Genomic DNA, 13276 nt, shown 5'->3' on the forward strand with positions numbered 1-13276 from the left:
TTAAAAGAAAATAAATGAATTCCTATCAATTTGTTTTTTGGGGGCTTTATGAACCCTTGGTGAGAGGAAACCATATTAGCCAGTATGGTAAAGGGGGGGAAAAATGTGTAGATTGAAAGCTTTAGCCATACTGCCTTGGTATGGAGAGACAGAGGAAAAAAGGGCAGTGGGCATGGGGCACTGGGCTCTGCTTTCCGCAAATGGAAGATCATTTAAGTGGCCACCGTTTCCTGCCAGAGGAAACCAAATAGATATGACAGATTCAGAGAGACGGCTTATCAAGAATGAGAGTGCAGAAGAACCCACCATAGTTCATGAAGGAAAGAAGAGCGTGGACTTACATGGATGTAACAGGTGACGCCAACGCAAAACCATTATGGAAAAGAAGGTCTAGATTTCAGGAAAACTGTAAAAATCTTAGCAACGGATTCACCCTGCAAACCCATTTTGCTTCTATTTGAAAACATGAAATGTTTAAAAGCCTGAATATAGACGGTTGGCGTCATTTTAGTCTGCTGAGTAGCTTAGTGATTATAAGTAGTTGTTCAACAATCCAATTGGACATACATTATATTCACGATACTTTTATAGAACTAATTCTACACGATGTGACGACAAAGTAACCACGGTCCGACGAGTCACTGCAGGACAATGCTCACAAGGTGAAGCACAGCTACATTGGCTCTGCAGGGAGTGGACAGAGGTGGAAGCTCACTTTGCCTGCATTGGTAATTGGAGTACTTAGTGGACGGTGTTTTCATTGCTTTGTGCTGATCGGTTTCACTAATATGACTAGGGCCTTGGGGCCTAAAGAGTTGATGGAACAGATATCATGGGACTGTGCAAGATACTTTAGTTTGTTTGGTTTCTCTAAGTGTGCACCGTGTACATTTTAAGAAAATAAAAATCACTGTCACATTCATGCTTCTCCAGAGACCCTGATGACTGTATCAGACATTGATAATTTTGAAGTTGAAAGACTTACTAATTGTTTGGAATGCAACAGTCGCTGGGTTCACTATACATTGAGCATGCAAGGAACGGCAGAGTTCTGAGACATCGTAATTGCATCTGATGACTAGAAAAATCTTTCGACCCCAGTTTGAAGTGGCCAATTCATTGGATTTCATTGCTGGCGATTTTCAAAGGCCTTTTCTAACGGTCTATATGAAATACATTTGTTACTTTCCTTTCATTATTATTAATTTTTAGATTGTTGTACTGTGTTTTTTCCCAGCAACTGAAGGAAAGCCTGCAAATGGACATCTGGGGAAAAGTTGTCTCCTTAATCTTAGAAATGTTCTGGCTTTTAAACAAAGACTCAGTTACAAGGATGAATGAGTTATTACGCCTATTGTTAAGTAAAACTATTTGTTGGTGTTTACAAACTTTCAGGCTGAAAGCTGGAGTCTTGGGGAGTGGGGAGAAAGTCCACCAGACCCATCCGAAGTTGAAATGACTTGCTTGAGTGGTTTGAAAATATGAAATGAGAAGCGTAGCAGCAAGTAGGAGTTCCCGCCTTAGAACAACAAACCGAGAAATGTCTTGTGTGCTTCTTGTTCTCAACCTCCATGTCCCAGGCACGTTCACAACCCTCCTGGTATAGTTAGTTGGCCTGGTAAACCCGATCTGGCCATTGTAGAAAAGCTACCTTTAAATATATGAACAAAGGGATGAGAAATACAGAATGAAAACTAAAACTACAAAAATATGACTTTCAACTGTGAAAATAAATAAGTTTCCATTTATTAAGAGCTGGTGTCAATGCAGATCAAAATACATACCTGTCCTGGACAGGAGCAGGCATTCAATTCACCTGCTTCCCCCCCACCCCCTTTATCTTCTCTTTTGGATTTACTAAAATACATGTATACATTGTTGGACCATTTAAAAATGTTTTTAATAATCCATTCCCTTAATTACAATAAATTGTTATGGTGACCATCATTCTCCTCAAAGAAAAAGAGAGAAAGAAGAGAAATACATATGAAGGAGTCTGGCCACTTCTTCATTTTGATTTTGCATTGTTTGGATAGAGGGAAGATATTTGACAATGAAAAAAAAAAAAAGAAAAATATATTTTCTTTCTAATAAATAAAAATAATTTAAAATGCTAGAGGCTATACATGACTATTTTAGTATGTTCATTTATAAATGAAATCATTTCCTTCTCCAAAATACATGGAAGCAATATTCAAGGCAGACAAAGAGAAAGATCTGTCTACTTTATTTTTCTTGCAATTCTTGCTCATCCTAACATTTCCACCAGTGATTCAGCATGTAAGAGGAAAAAAAGTCACGTCACCATTTATGAAGTTTGTCAGGCTTTAAAAAAATAGTTCTGGTCTCCTGGGAGTCAACATTCGTCTTCAACTTCTCTGATTGGTGGAATCAAGCTGCTTGTGGATTTGTATTGGTTGATCTGGTTAGCCATGTGGGTACTCATGGGCTTGATTTGAATGTTTCTGGGATAGGCATTATCCGATTCATCTGTAAACCATTTCTTTTCTGCTAAAGGGCAAAATGGATAGAGAACAAGAAGGAAAATGAGAAGCTTAATTAGTCCTAGGATAAAGCCATTGGAAAGTTCATTGAAATAATGCAAAAAGGTAATTGATAGAAGCTGCCAGTGAGTAATTGCTAAGAGAGACAGTGCATTTTAGGGAGAACCCCAGACCCTTAAGCATACCTCTGCTGCCTGTAACAAGTGATAAACCAAGTGTGCCATTGGAATTTGGAGACTCCATGGATGGACCTCAGAGGGGTTGGTTCCTCAACTCTGGAGTTACTTTAATGGCCTGAAAAGCTTGAGTGGGGAGAAGATGCTGAATATATTAGATACAGGGTGTGGCCATCACACCAGACGACTGATTTGAGTGGAACACGTAAAGACAGCATCCCAGCTGCAGAGTGAGTGATCTAGAATCATATACAGGATTGCTTCCTCCCAGCCTTGATTTGGCTTTGCTTGTCACCTTGTCACAAACGTACTTAAAGCTTTCCTCAACTATACCACCATTATGTTTCTTTTGCAGCCAGTTTTGGGGTCTTAAAGTAAGTACACAGAATGTGTTGGCTCACGAGAGTGAAAATCAGAATAGTGACCACTGTTTTAAGAGGATTTTGAGATGGCTTTTCTTTCAAGAAGGAAAACTGTGTTGGTGTAAGGTTTTGGAAAGGATTCCTAGGGATAGTATCTTAACTGACTGTAGTAACCCAACTTGTCAGAAATGGCTTGGAGGGAAAGCTGAGTCAGGGTGTTCGGGGGCTGGGCTGGGCTGAGAATGACCACTGTCCAGCAGCCTCTTAGCAGTGTGGTGCTATTCCATAGGACTCAGCCTTCATCCTCCCCTCTTTCTAAGATGGAAATTTTCTGGGAAATCGGTTGTGTATATAGGTACGGAGAGACAAGATTCTAAAGTCGGACATCCTAAGGTGGAATCATATGCCTCATTTTAGTGGCTGAGGCAAAGCAAAGGGAAAGAAAACAAGGAACAAGCTACCCTCCTCTGCTTTCAAACACACCCACTGCAATAGAGACAATGACCTGTCCATTGTCCTTTTCTGCTGATCAGAACAATTCTTAACTGCCTTGTCGGCGGTCCTGGACCCATTTGTTAATAAAATTTCTCACCTGACTTGTTGGGTATGTGTGTGTGTGTCCTTTTGACTAATTCTAAATTAAACATTTATGATCAGCTCATCGCCCCTCTGCTTCTTCCTCCTTGGTCCATTTTTCTCTCTGTTTCAAGTGCCCTGAGCCCTCCATGAAAATGCTGTCTCTGGAACTAGGGTGTACCTGGGAGAAAGCCTTGCTACCCTTTGTTCGGCAGCTCAGTTTTCCCCGCAGTTAACTTGCTCCCTCCTTCCTGGCTCTTCCTCCTCCTCTCTCCTGCTCCGGCTCGCTCACCTATTATAATTAAGTTCACTTTGATTTGAACAGATTGGACGATAGGAATTCATAATGCTACATCCTCACAGTGAAGCTAACTGATTAAGTGCTTTAAATTATTCCCCCTGACAGAATGATAAAGTTACAATCTGTTCAGAGATGATCTACAGCTTGCCAGGCTCCTACAGCTTCTTTCTACATTCATTTATCTTTTTGTCAAGCAGAGTTTTTTTTTTTCCTCCTAAGCTTCAATTCCATAGATCTTTTAAAGTCATCAGCACATCTGAATTATTAATGAGGCTTTAGAGGCAAGGCTCCTGATGGGCTGGTTAAAAAAGGTTGTATAGAAATCTGGGACTGTGTACACATCAAAATAATTTCAGCTCCATTTAAAAAACCATTTAGTTCAAGTGTGACATAGATGAACCATTATGCATTTGCGGAAACCAATTTTTTGTGATCTACGATTAAACTAACCTTTCAGAGAGGAGTAAAGTGTGATGGTTATCATGTTTTAAAAGCATTGCCAGACCGCTGAAACAATTTCAAAGTATGACTTTTCCAAATGATTTATGTGTAAAGATGATTTTCAGGGGAGTGGAGCCTCGTGTTTGTGCTCTGTTTGCCTGAGCCACCCTTGACTTTGGCCGTGCCATTATGCAGACTGATTGTGCAAAGGGATTTAGTGCCAGGTTGGACCTGCCAGGTTGGAAGGGAGAGTGAACACTGCTGATGGAAACAAGTAGGTCTTTTGGGTGAAAGACCCAAGACAGCTGCAATTTGCTGAAATTTTACAACTGATGCAGAGAATAATTGTTCAGAATTTAGTCTTTCTTTACAGTTCAATTCAAAGTTGGCATTTTGACCTTTCACGGCACAGAGAATATCCATTTCCTTCCACTGTTTGTAAGAAAGAGAACATTATTTCCCCATTTAAGCTTCTCTCTTTCCTTTCAAATTTCTGGCAATAAAAAAAACCTAAGCGTAGTAGCTTCTGTTTTGGCCATGCAGCTTCAACTCAGGAAAGAGTTGGGCTGAGGCACATCTTAGTGAGAAGCTGGGGTTTTATTATGCCCGAGGAATAGCTGTTTAATCCTGGTGTCTTGTAAGATATAAATGTATGTGTTGCTGAAGCCTTGGTTAAATAGGTTGTTGGGAGAAATGGAAATATATTACTGCTCTCAGCATTTCACTGAAGTGTCTGGTAGCAAAGGTATTTTATGAAAAGGTTCTCACAAATTGTTCCAAAAGAGCACATACTTTAATGATTGCCAGTCACTCTGCTTCCATGGCTAGTGCTCCAAAGATGGCAATGGCAACTTGGTTTATTGAATCTTGCCTTCCAGAGAAGAAACTGAGACAATGGGAGGCTACAAAATTGACCACAAGAAAGAGCTCTCAGAGAAGGAATTCAAATGATTGGCAAAGTGGTTAAGAGTAAATCCAAAAACCAGAATGAATTCCAGGAACTTTATTTTCGCCCCTAATATTAGAAGGCCAATCTGTATGGCTGTGTGTGCCTCCTCACTGCCCGAGAAAAATAGCCCCATTTGTTGATAAGCTTCTAGAGGGTGGGATGCACATGACTTGCTGACAACAATGCATGACCTGCCCGAAGTTTCTGTCACATGGCAGTTACTGGGGCTAGGGAAAGAGTAGCATTTCACAGACTGTGGCAACTGGGCTAATAGTGCAGGATAAAGCTATGGAAAAGAGCTGCTAAGAGATGCTGGTAAAAGAATGACACTGCCATTGGGAGGTGCCATCTACCGGCCATGCCATGAGCTATTCCCCATGGGCAAGCAATGAGGTGTAGGCTAAGGAAATGGTCTGGGATAGGTTTAAAGTCAAACGGACCTGGTTTGCTCACATCCTAGTTGCACAGCCCTTATTTATGTTAGCTTCAGTTTCTCCTGTGAAAAGTGGGGTTAAATTGATAGGACCTTCTTTAGTATTGTTGCTGGGAAAAAGGGAGCTAGTGCACAGGAGGCACTTACCACAGGTCCAGATGCATGCTAAGTCAAGGTGAGCTGTTAGGTCATCAGTAGTATTAGTAATAGTAGCAGACATTGTATCATAGTGGTCAAATTCATAGACTCTACTTTTAAATCCCACTTGGTCACTTCCTGGCTATGGGACTTTGAACATATCCGTACTTTACATTCTTCCTCTTATACAGGGAGATATAACAGCAGCTACCTCTAGTACTCATGAGGATTAAATGAGTTAATATATGTAAAGTGCATAGAAGAGTGTCTATCTAGCCCATTGTAAGTGCGCAGGTGTTAACTTCTAGTGTTGTTGTTGTTAGTTACCGTTGAGTCAGTCCCTGAGTCGTGGCGACCCTATGCACAATGAAATGATGTCTGGTCAGGGACCATCCCTGTGATCGACAGTGGATCGAGCTTTTGGGATCCATTGGATTTGCACTGGCTGATTCTTGGAAGTAGGTCATCAGACCTTTCTTCCTATCCCATCGTAACCTTTTAGTATACCAAAGAACCAAATCCACTGCTGTCGAGTCGATTCTGATTCATAGCAACCCTGTAGGACAGGGTAGAACTGCCTCACAGGGTTTCCAAGACTGTAATCTTTACAGAAGCCAACCATCACATCTTTCTCTCACAGAGCAGCTGGTGGGTTGGAGCCACTGACCTTTCGGTTAGCAGCTGAGCGCTTTAACCACTAGGCCACCAGGGCTCCATCTAACATTTTAGTATAGGTTAGCATTCATGTGAGCACTATCGACACTGAATGACCTGGTAAGGATGGGCGGTGCTTTTCAGGTATGATTGCAAATGATGCCTTTCAGCAGAGGAGCTGGGGCTGGAGAACCGGAGTGTATTAGTTGGAGTATTGGCTTGGGTCGTACAGTAGAGATGACAGAGGAGGATTTGATTGGGTAGTCTTCACTTGGGGGCTAAGGAGAGGAAGAGGTGCCCTGATGTTAGGTCTGGAGAGTTCAGGGGTTCTGGAGAGTTCTCTGAAATATTGGCTGTTCATGTGACAGGCAGCCAACCCCACCTGAGAGGCATGAGCAATATCCATTGGTAGCTTCATCACTGAGATTGTGGGACTCAGTATACGGGTCAGGGCTTCCTCCAGCCAATGGCCATGGGGCTGCAGGGATCCTGAAGGGGTGGGCTGTGGTGGGGAAGGGCCCAAGCTCTGTAGGGGCTGCCTGAGCTGTCCGGAGTCCCCACAGCAGAGGGAGAAGCAGGCGCTGTGCTGTGAAAATCTGTGCTGGCTCTGTGGGCTGTCAGGGATGTGGGGTTTAGCCTTTTCACAGAACTACTCCCCGGAGATGAGTGCAGACAAGGGGGCAAAGGCATTTGGAATAATTGGCCCTCTTCTTGCCACACTGCAAGCTGAGGCTCAGAGAGAAAAGGCTTGAAAGAGAAAGACTCCAGTTGGATAGAGATAGCAGTTGAGAACACTGGGGGTGAACAAGGAGCTCAACTTTTCAGAGGTAACGCTGCTGGTGTCCCACTTCATGTTTCTGGCAGGCAGTCTTATGCTCTTCCTCTGCCCACCAAACCCCAGTGCTCCCACCCACGCACACTGCCTCCTCTTCTCTGCATGGGCAAAATGTGGCTAATTTAGAGAGATGACGATCATTTGTACCTGAGCTGGAGCACTTTCTGTTCATGAAAACTGGCTCACTCCTTTGCAATCTTTCTCCATGCTCTGTCTCTTTTCACTCAAAGTCTAATGCTATGGTTCACTGGGCAGAGAAAAATGCTCCTCCAAATCTTCCTCTGTGGCCCTCAGTCCAGCCAGCCGACAGCCAGAGGGCAGGCTCTTTACTCTTTGCTTCTGTGTGACAGAGGATAAGCAACCTCCAAATGTACAACCAGTTCAGTGACAGGTGCCCACAGCTACTTTTTCATCATGCTGTGACAAAGCAGGGATGGGCTGAATGGAGCTGCTTGAGACATGGATTTGTACCCTGTCTTGACTTCCACAGACTCTGAACTTTCTGTCCTGTCCTATTTCTCCTTCAGGGAGCCTGTTGCTATAGGAACCTGGCGGGCTGATTTAATTGCCTCTATTTTTTATTGGGATGTAGGATGTAGGTACCTTTAGGCTTTTCCCATGCTGAAGAAGAGCCAGCGAAAGGTTTTTCTGGTCATCTGGAATCTTGACAACCGGCAAGAGGCACAGTCAGTCTCTTTGCTTACTGACCTGCTTGGTTGTTCCTTTCTCAGGAGCTGCATACCCAGCTCAAGAAAGTGCCAACACCATGGCAGCATCGTGAAGCACCTAGAGGTGTTCGTTGTTCGTGTTTGATAAGCCAAGGAGGGCAAGGATAATTTATAAAATGATTGTATAAGGTATGGGAATGTTTAAGGTAAATTAATTTATTTCAAATATTCATTGAGAGCTATGGGGAAGAAAGTTCTAGGTCATAATCTTTAATATTCATAGCAGAATTTAAAACCTCTCCCAATTGTGGTAGAAATTTAACTATACAAATCTCCAGTTTCTCTTTATCCACTTGAGCTGGCTTCAGACACAACCCTGTGTAGCACTTGTTAGGCATGCTGATGATTTCATGATCATCTGAGTGCCGAGTAAGTTTCATCGGGCTTTCTGGTCTACCAAATTACTGACTACTTGCCCGTTTCAAACCTTAATGCAAATTGGACTGAATGGATTAGAAATTGCTTCTCTTCTAGAATGGTGCAGATAACTGAGTTTTTAACTGTATTACTTTTAAAATGCATATACTTTATCTTCAAAATAACTCTTTCACTTTCTACCCCTACCGCTACCCACTTACTTTGTTTATTGGTGGAAAGAGGAGTAAGAGACATAATATGAGAAACTTGTATTCTTCCTCTCTAAGTGATGAGCTCCTGAAAGAGGAATGGGCAGTCTGGGGTCTAAGGAAAGCAATGGAATAGACTCCTCTCTGTTGAGCAAAGCGTAATACACCAGTTTTGGCTAACAAGATAGAAGAAATAATGATACCTTTTCTGTCATTAAATATATCATTACCCAAGTACAGTCAATTCTCATTACCAGTAGGCATTGATTAATTAAATCATTAGGTAAATCCAGGGAAGATCTCAAAACTCCATCTCATGTCATAGTCTGTTCCCACTCCATTCTAGTCAGTTCTCATCAGAGCTACTAAAAATTTGTCTATAAAACACGTTTTGAATTTACTTCTATCTGCCCAATCTCTGGCTGGGATTTGACAAATATCTGAAAGGCAGGTGGCAGGGGGGACCTGGGTACTACGCACACTAAATCGTCAGCCCCCAGAAAACTGGGCTTGGATTATTTAGTTCATGCCTACAGCTGAACAGTTTTAACTTTGGGGCATACTGATCCAACACAGAGGAGACCCATGCTTTTGCCATTAATAATCCTCCCAGTTTAAAGCAAAAGGAGGATAAGAGATGAACAGAGAAACAGGCTTGCCAAATGAAATAGCTGCAGATGTCTTCCAGAAAAGTATATCAACTGGCATCATCCCTTGATTTAGTAGGACTTGCTAAGAGAAACACAGAGATGTGGACAGACCAATGGAGGGGCTGGGTTGTGGGGGTGGTAATGAGGGGGAATGAAGGGAGCGTGGTTTCTCGATGGGAAAATGCTTTTGGATTTGGAGCAAGGTACTAAGGTGGGCAGGGAGGCCACGTGCAGATTGAAAGGCAAGCCAGATGGAAAGAAGTTCCCCCCAAATTACCCAAACCCCAAACCCAAGAACACCAAAACAAACTCTAGAGGATCTAGCAATAGCAGCAACACAGCCTCATTGCGCTGAGCAGTTTAGAAAGTGGAGGAAGGAAGAGGAGAGGGGGAAAGGTGTGGGAAAGGGGAGGAAAAAAAAAAAAAAGGCAAAACAAATCAAATAAAACCACAAACAGAACAATCTAAAGAAAAATAAACCAGGAACAGAATAAAATTTATAACTCCTTTTTTTTTTTTTTTTTTTTAATTTCACAAAAGTTTTCACAAGGACAACGTTATAGAAGAAAAACCCCCAGCAGTGGCTAGGTCATGCAGAACCATTAATTGTCATACCTTGGCCCATTCTATTCATCCTTGTTGCACTTTAGAGAGAGAAGTAAGCTATGTGAGTTTTACAATGTTTTTAAACTGTCATATTTCCTGTTGAGCACTTTAACTGGCACATTCTTATAGTTATAAATGGTCTCAGGGCATACCTTTCTAACCTCCTTTGCAAAGGATACATGAACAGCTCTTCATGATCCCAAACTAGGGGATATATATATATATATATATAAATATATACATATTTATATATAGTTATATATATAGAAATAGTAGTTATAAGTAATCTATAAATCAGTATATCGGGACAAAAACAATTTGAAAAAAAAAATCTACTCATAGGGCTCTTTAATATACATGTATGCAATTACTCACCACCCCATGACTGGTTTGGATACTGCATTGCCGCTGTCTTTGGTGCAGGGGGTGGGTGGAGGTTCCAACTGAGCCTCACCATTTTGTCAGTAAAAGTGCTTGTCCATTCACACAGCAAGCAAATCTCCAAAACTACCATGCTTGGGGGCGGGGACAAGGGAGCCAAAATCTAAACCCAAAACATTCACCATAAAAGCACCTTTGTAGAGAAGGTATCGCTGTGACATCTTTCTCCAACCCTCTACCCCTATTCTATGCAATAAAAATTTTTGAACATTTCAAATATGTATATATAGATTATATATATTCCAGCCCTGGGCTAGCCCATCCATATGACTGCCAGAATTTGGTGATGGAGGAGTTGACCAATTTTTCAAAATTACTGCGCTGCCTAAAGCATAATTTCCATGCATGAAACATCTGACAACTGTATATTGAAAAAAAAAAGGGCATTTTCCCACCTTTCCTTCATGCTTACTAACTTACAAAAAGAAAGAAAAGAAAAAATAATCATTATACCAAAATGCGTTTGGCTCACTATCGCACTGGTCTTCTAGTTCCCCATCTCATGACGAGGAACAGCTCTCTATGGTTTTCGTTCACCTGCCTAGGTGAGTTGGCCTGTGCAGGCAACTGGTAATGAGGAGTTTCTCCCACCAGCTTTCTGCTTTGGGACAGCCAGCCTCAGGCAGCTGGGCCAACAGTTTACTCTGGTAGCTGGCTTTTGTCTTTGTGGAGTCAACTGTGGCTTGATCCTCCTGTGTTCTGATTTACTTAGGATGTCGGCTTTTAGGGAAACATGATCTGCTGCTGGGTTTATCATCCATCCTCTCTCAGTACCGCTGTCCCAGCCCCTGCTTCTAACTGGCGTTGGGGCCCTGGCAAATCAGACAGAGGGGAGTAGAAAGGTCCCCTGAGAATGCGCGCAAAAACGCTTGCTCTTTCCTGAGCGTTATTTATTCCGTACATAAGGTAAGTAATTCACCTTTTAAGAGATGTCAAAGTCCCAGGAAGGCAGTTTTTAATGACTTACATCTGATATTTATGATACATATGGCTTTTCATCCCAAATGTCAAAAGTGAAAGAAAAAAACAATAGCTCTTCATATGGCAGCATAAGGAGACCGAATAACAATTTAATATGCAACCAAACCTCTTTCCACTTAAATTAAATCATGAGAATTTGAGACTTCCATGAATCGAATCCTATTCTTTTCCTCCACACTCAGGTTAGAAATGTTCACATAAATGCCCAAAGGAAGATCACTTTGGGACAAAAGGCCTTGGTGAGTAACTGCAAACTCTGATGGTCTCTTACAAAAAGCAGGCGTTTAACAATCATTTACACTGTCACATTGCGACAGTTCGGCCCAGAGAGTGGAACCAATTGATACGTTTGCATTGCTTTTTGGTTGCTTGCTCCAAATAAAGGTGTGCTAACTTACTGTGTGTGTATAAAAACAACAACAACAATAACAACAAAAAGGAAAACAACAAGAAAATCAAAACCCCAAGCGCCCTAATGATCCTGGTCAATCAGCATGAAGTTTTCTTCCTCTACATTAAATAAACTCGCTTTTCGGAACTGACATCGATCACAAGCGCTCCCTGCTAATCCGCGAACTCCTTCCTGCAGTGAGCTATTCATGTCTGGAGCGTGCCTATGGGTGATTTCTTCCCCTAGAATCATAAATAATTTTTGGTCCGTCTGCTTATTTGCTGTTGTGCTCAAGGGTTTTATGGTGGTGAAATAAAAATGACAACCACATGCACACTATCATACATATGCAAAATGTGTAAAAAAAAAGGGGGGGTAGAGAAACTACAGGGGGAACAGGGAAAGTTATCGTTGGGACACCAACTGGGGAAATGAGTGGCAGATAGAGTTTCACACATGGTGGCAGTGGGGACACATATCAAAGCCGCTCTTCCTGCACGTACTTCTGTTTGTCCCGGGCCTCCCTGGACTTGGGGCGGTTCGCTCGGTTGGCTGTGGACGGGATGGAGTGAACGGAGGAACTCTTCTTGCTAGAGGACTGGGACGAGTGGGAGGAATGGGACAGGCTGGCTCGGGACTGGCCGGCGTTGTGGTCAAACTGCATCAAGCAGAAGATCAGGTCCGTGGGCACGAGCTCAAATTCGTATGGGGGGTTGGTGATGACATACCTAGACGGAAAAGCAAAGACGTTACAGCGTGACGATAACGGGGGAAGAATTCAGCTCTCCCTGTGAACCAGAAGGAGCTGGCAGAGCCTATCAGAGGGCCTGGAACATGGACTTGTAGCTGGTCCAAGGCCTCAACAGTGATCTTCCAAGTTTAACTACGTCTTAATGGAGGAGCTCAGCCACGGGCTTGCAGAGGTTCTGAATTAGTGCTGGTAACGGGAGGGCCAAACTGTGCTTCCTATAATCTATGTGCACCTCCCAGTGCCACATCAAGTTCACTTCTGAACTTGAGGGGCCCAACACATGCGGTTGCATAGACTGAGCTGCAACTTTCACCCTAGAATTTTGGAGAATCCCAGACACACATAGGGATTTCATCCACCATCGCCCAGTATCTTGTTTGACCTTCCTCACTTTTTATCTTTTAAGAATCAATTTTGGTGAGAGCTTAACTGAGTGAAAGAAGAAAAAATACCTCCTTCTGAGCCCTGCTTTATTGCTCTCTTCAATCTGCTGACCAGACTTTTACACCAGATATGATGGAAAGGAAAAAAAAAAATCATTACGTTCCATCTACAGCAGTCGTTCTCAAAGAGTGGTTCTAAGACCAGATGCATCAGCATCACCTGGGAACTTCTTAAAAATGTCAATTCTCAGGCCCCCTCCCAAACCTACCGAGTCAGAAACTCTGCTGGTGGGGCCCAGCAATCTGTATTTTAACAACCTCGGCAGGTGCTTCTCACGCAAGCTAAATTTTTAGAACCTGCTGATCTACACCAGTTCTTCTCCACTCTGGCTATTCGCTGTAATCGCTGG

General features: G+C 42.6%; 1 protein-coding gene across 8 annotated transcripts in view; it reads right to left on the reverse strand.

Moving 5' to 3' along the window:
- Positions 1–1358: 1358 nt before the first annotated feature.
- Positions 1359–13276, reverse strand: part of KCNMA1 (potassium calcium-activated channel subfamily M alpha 1) — a 917661-nt gene continuing 905743 nt past the window's right edge. For 3 of the 8 annotated variants that reach the window (XM_010589253.2, XM_023547133.2, XM_010589256.2), the window contains 2 exons: positions 12236–12460; positions 2411–2511 (listed from right to left, as the gene is read on the reverse strand). In XM_010589253.2, the coding sequence (XP_010587555.1) occupies positions 2487–2511; positions 12236–12460 (250 nt within the window). In that variant the 3' untranslated portion in view covers positions 2411–2486. Of the gene's footprint in view, positions 2512–9837; positions 12461–13276 lie in introns of those variants that run through there. The other 5 variants (XM_023547132.2, XM_010589260.2, XM_010589257.3 and 2 more) reach the window with 5 other exon arrangements.

Source organism: Loxodonta africana, chromosome 16, assembly GCF_030014295.1.
Source record: "Loxodonta africana isolate mLoxAfr1 chromosome 16, mLoxAfr1.hap2, whole genome shotgun sequence".
NCBI lineage: Eukaryota > Metazoa > Chordata > Mammalia > Proboscidea > Elephantidae > Loxodonta > Loxodonta africana.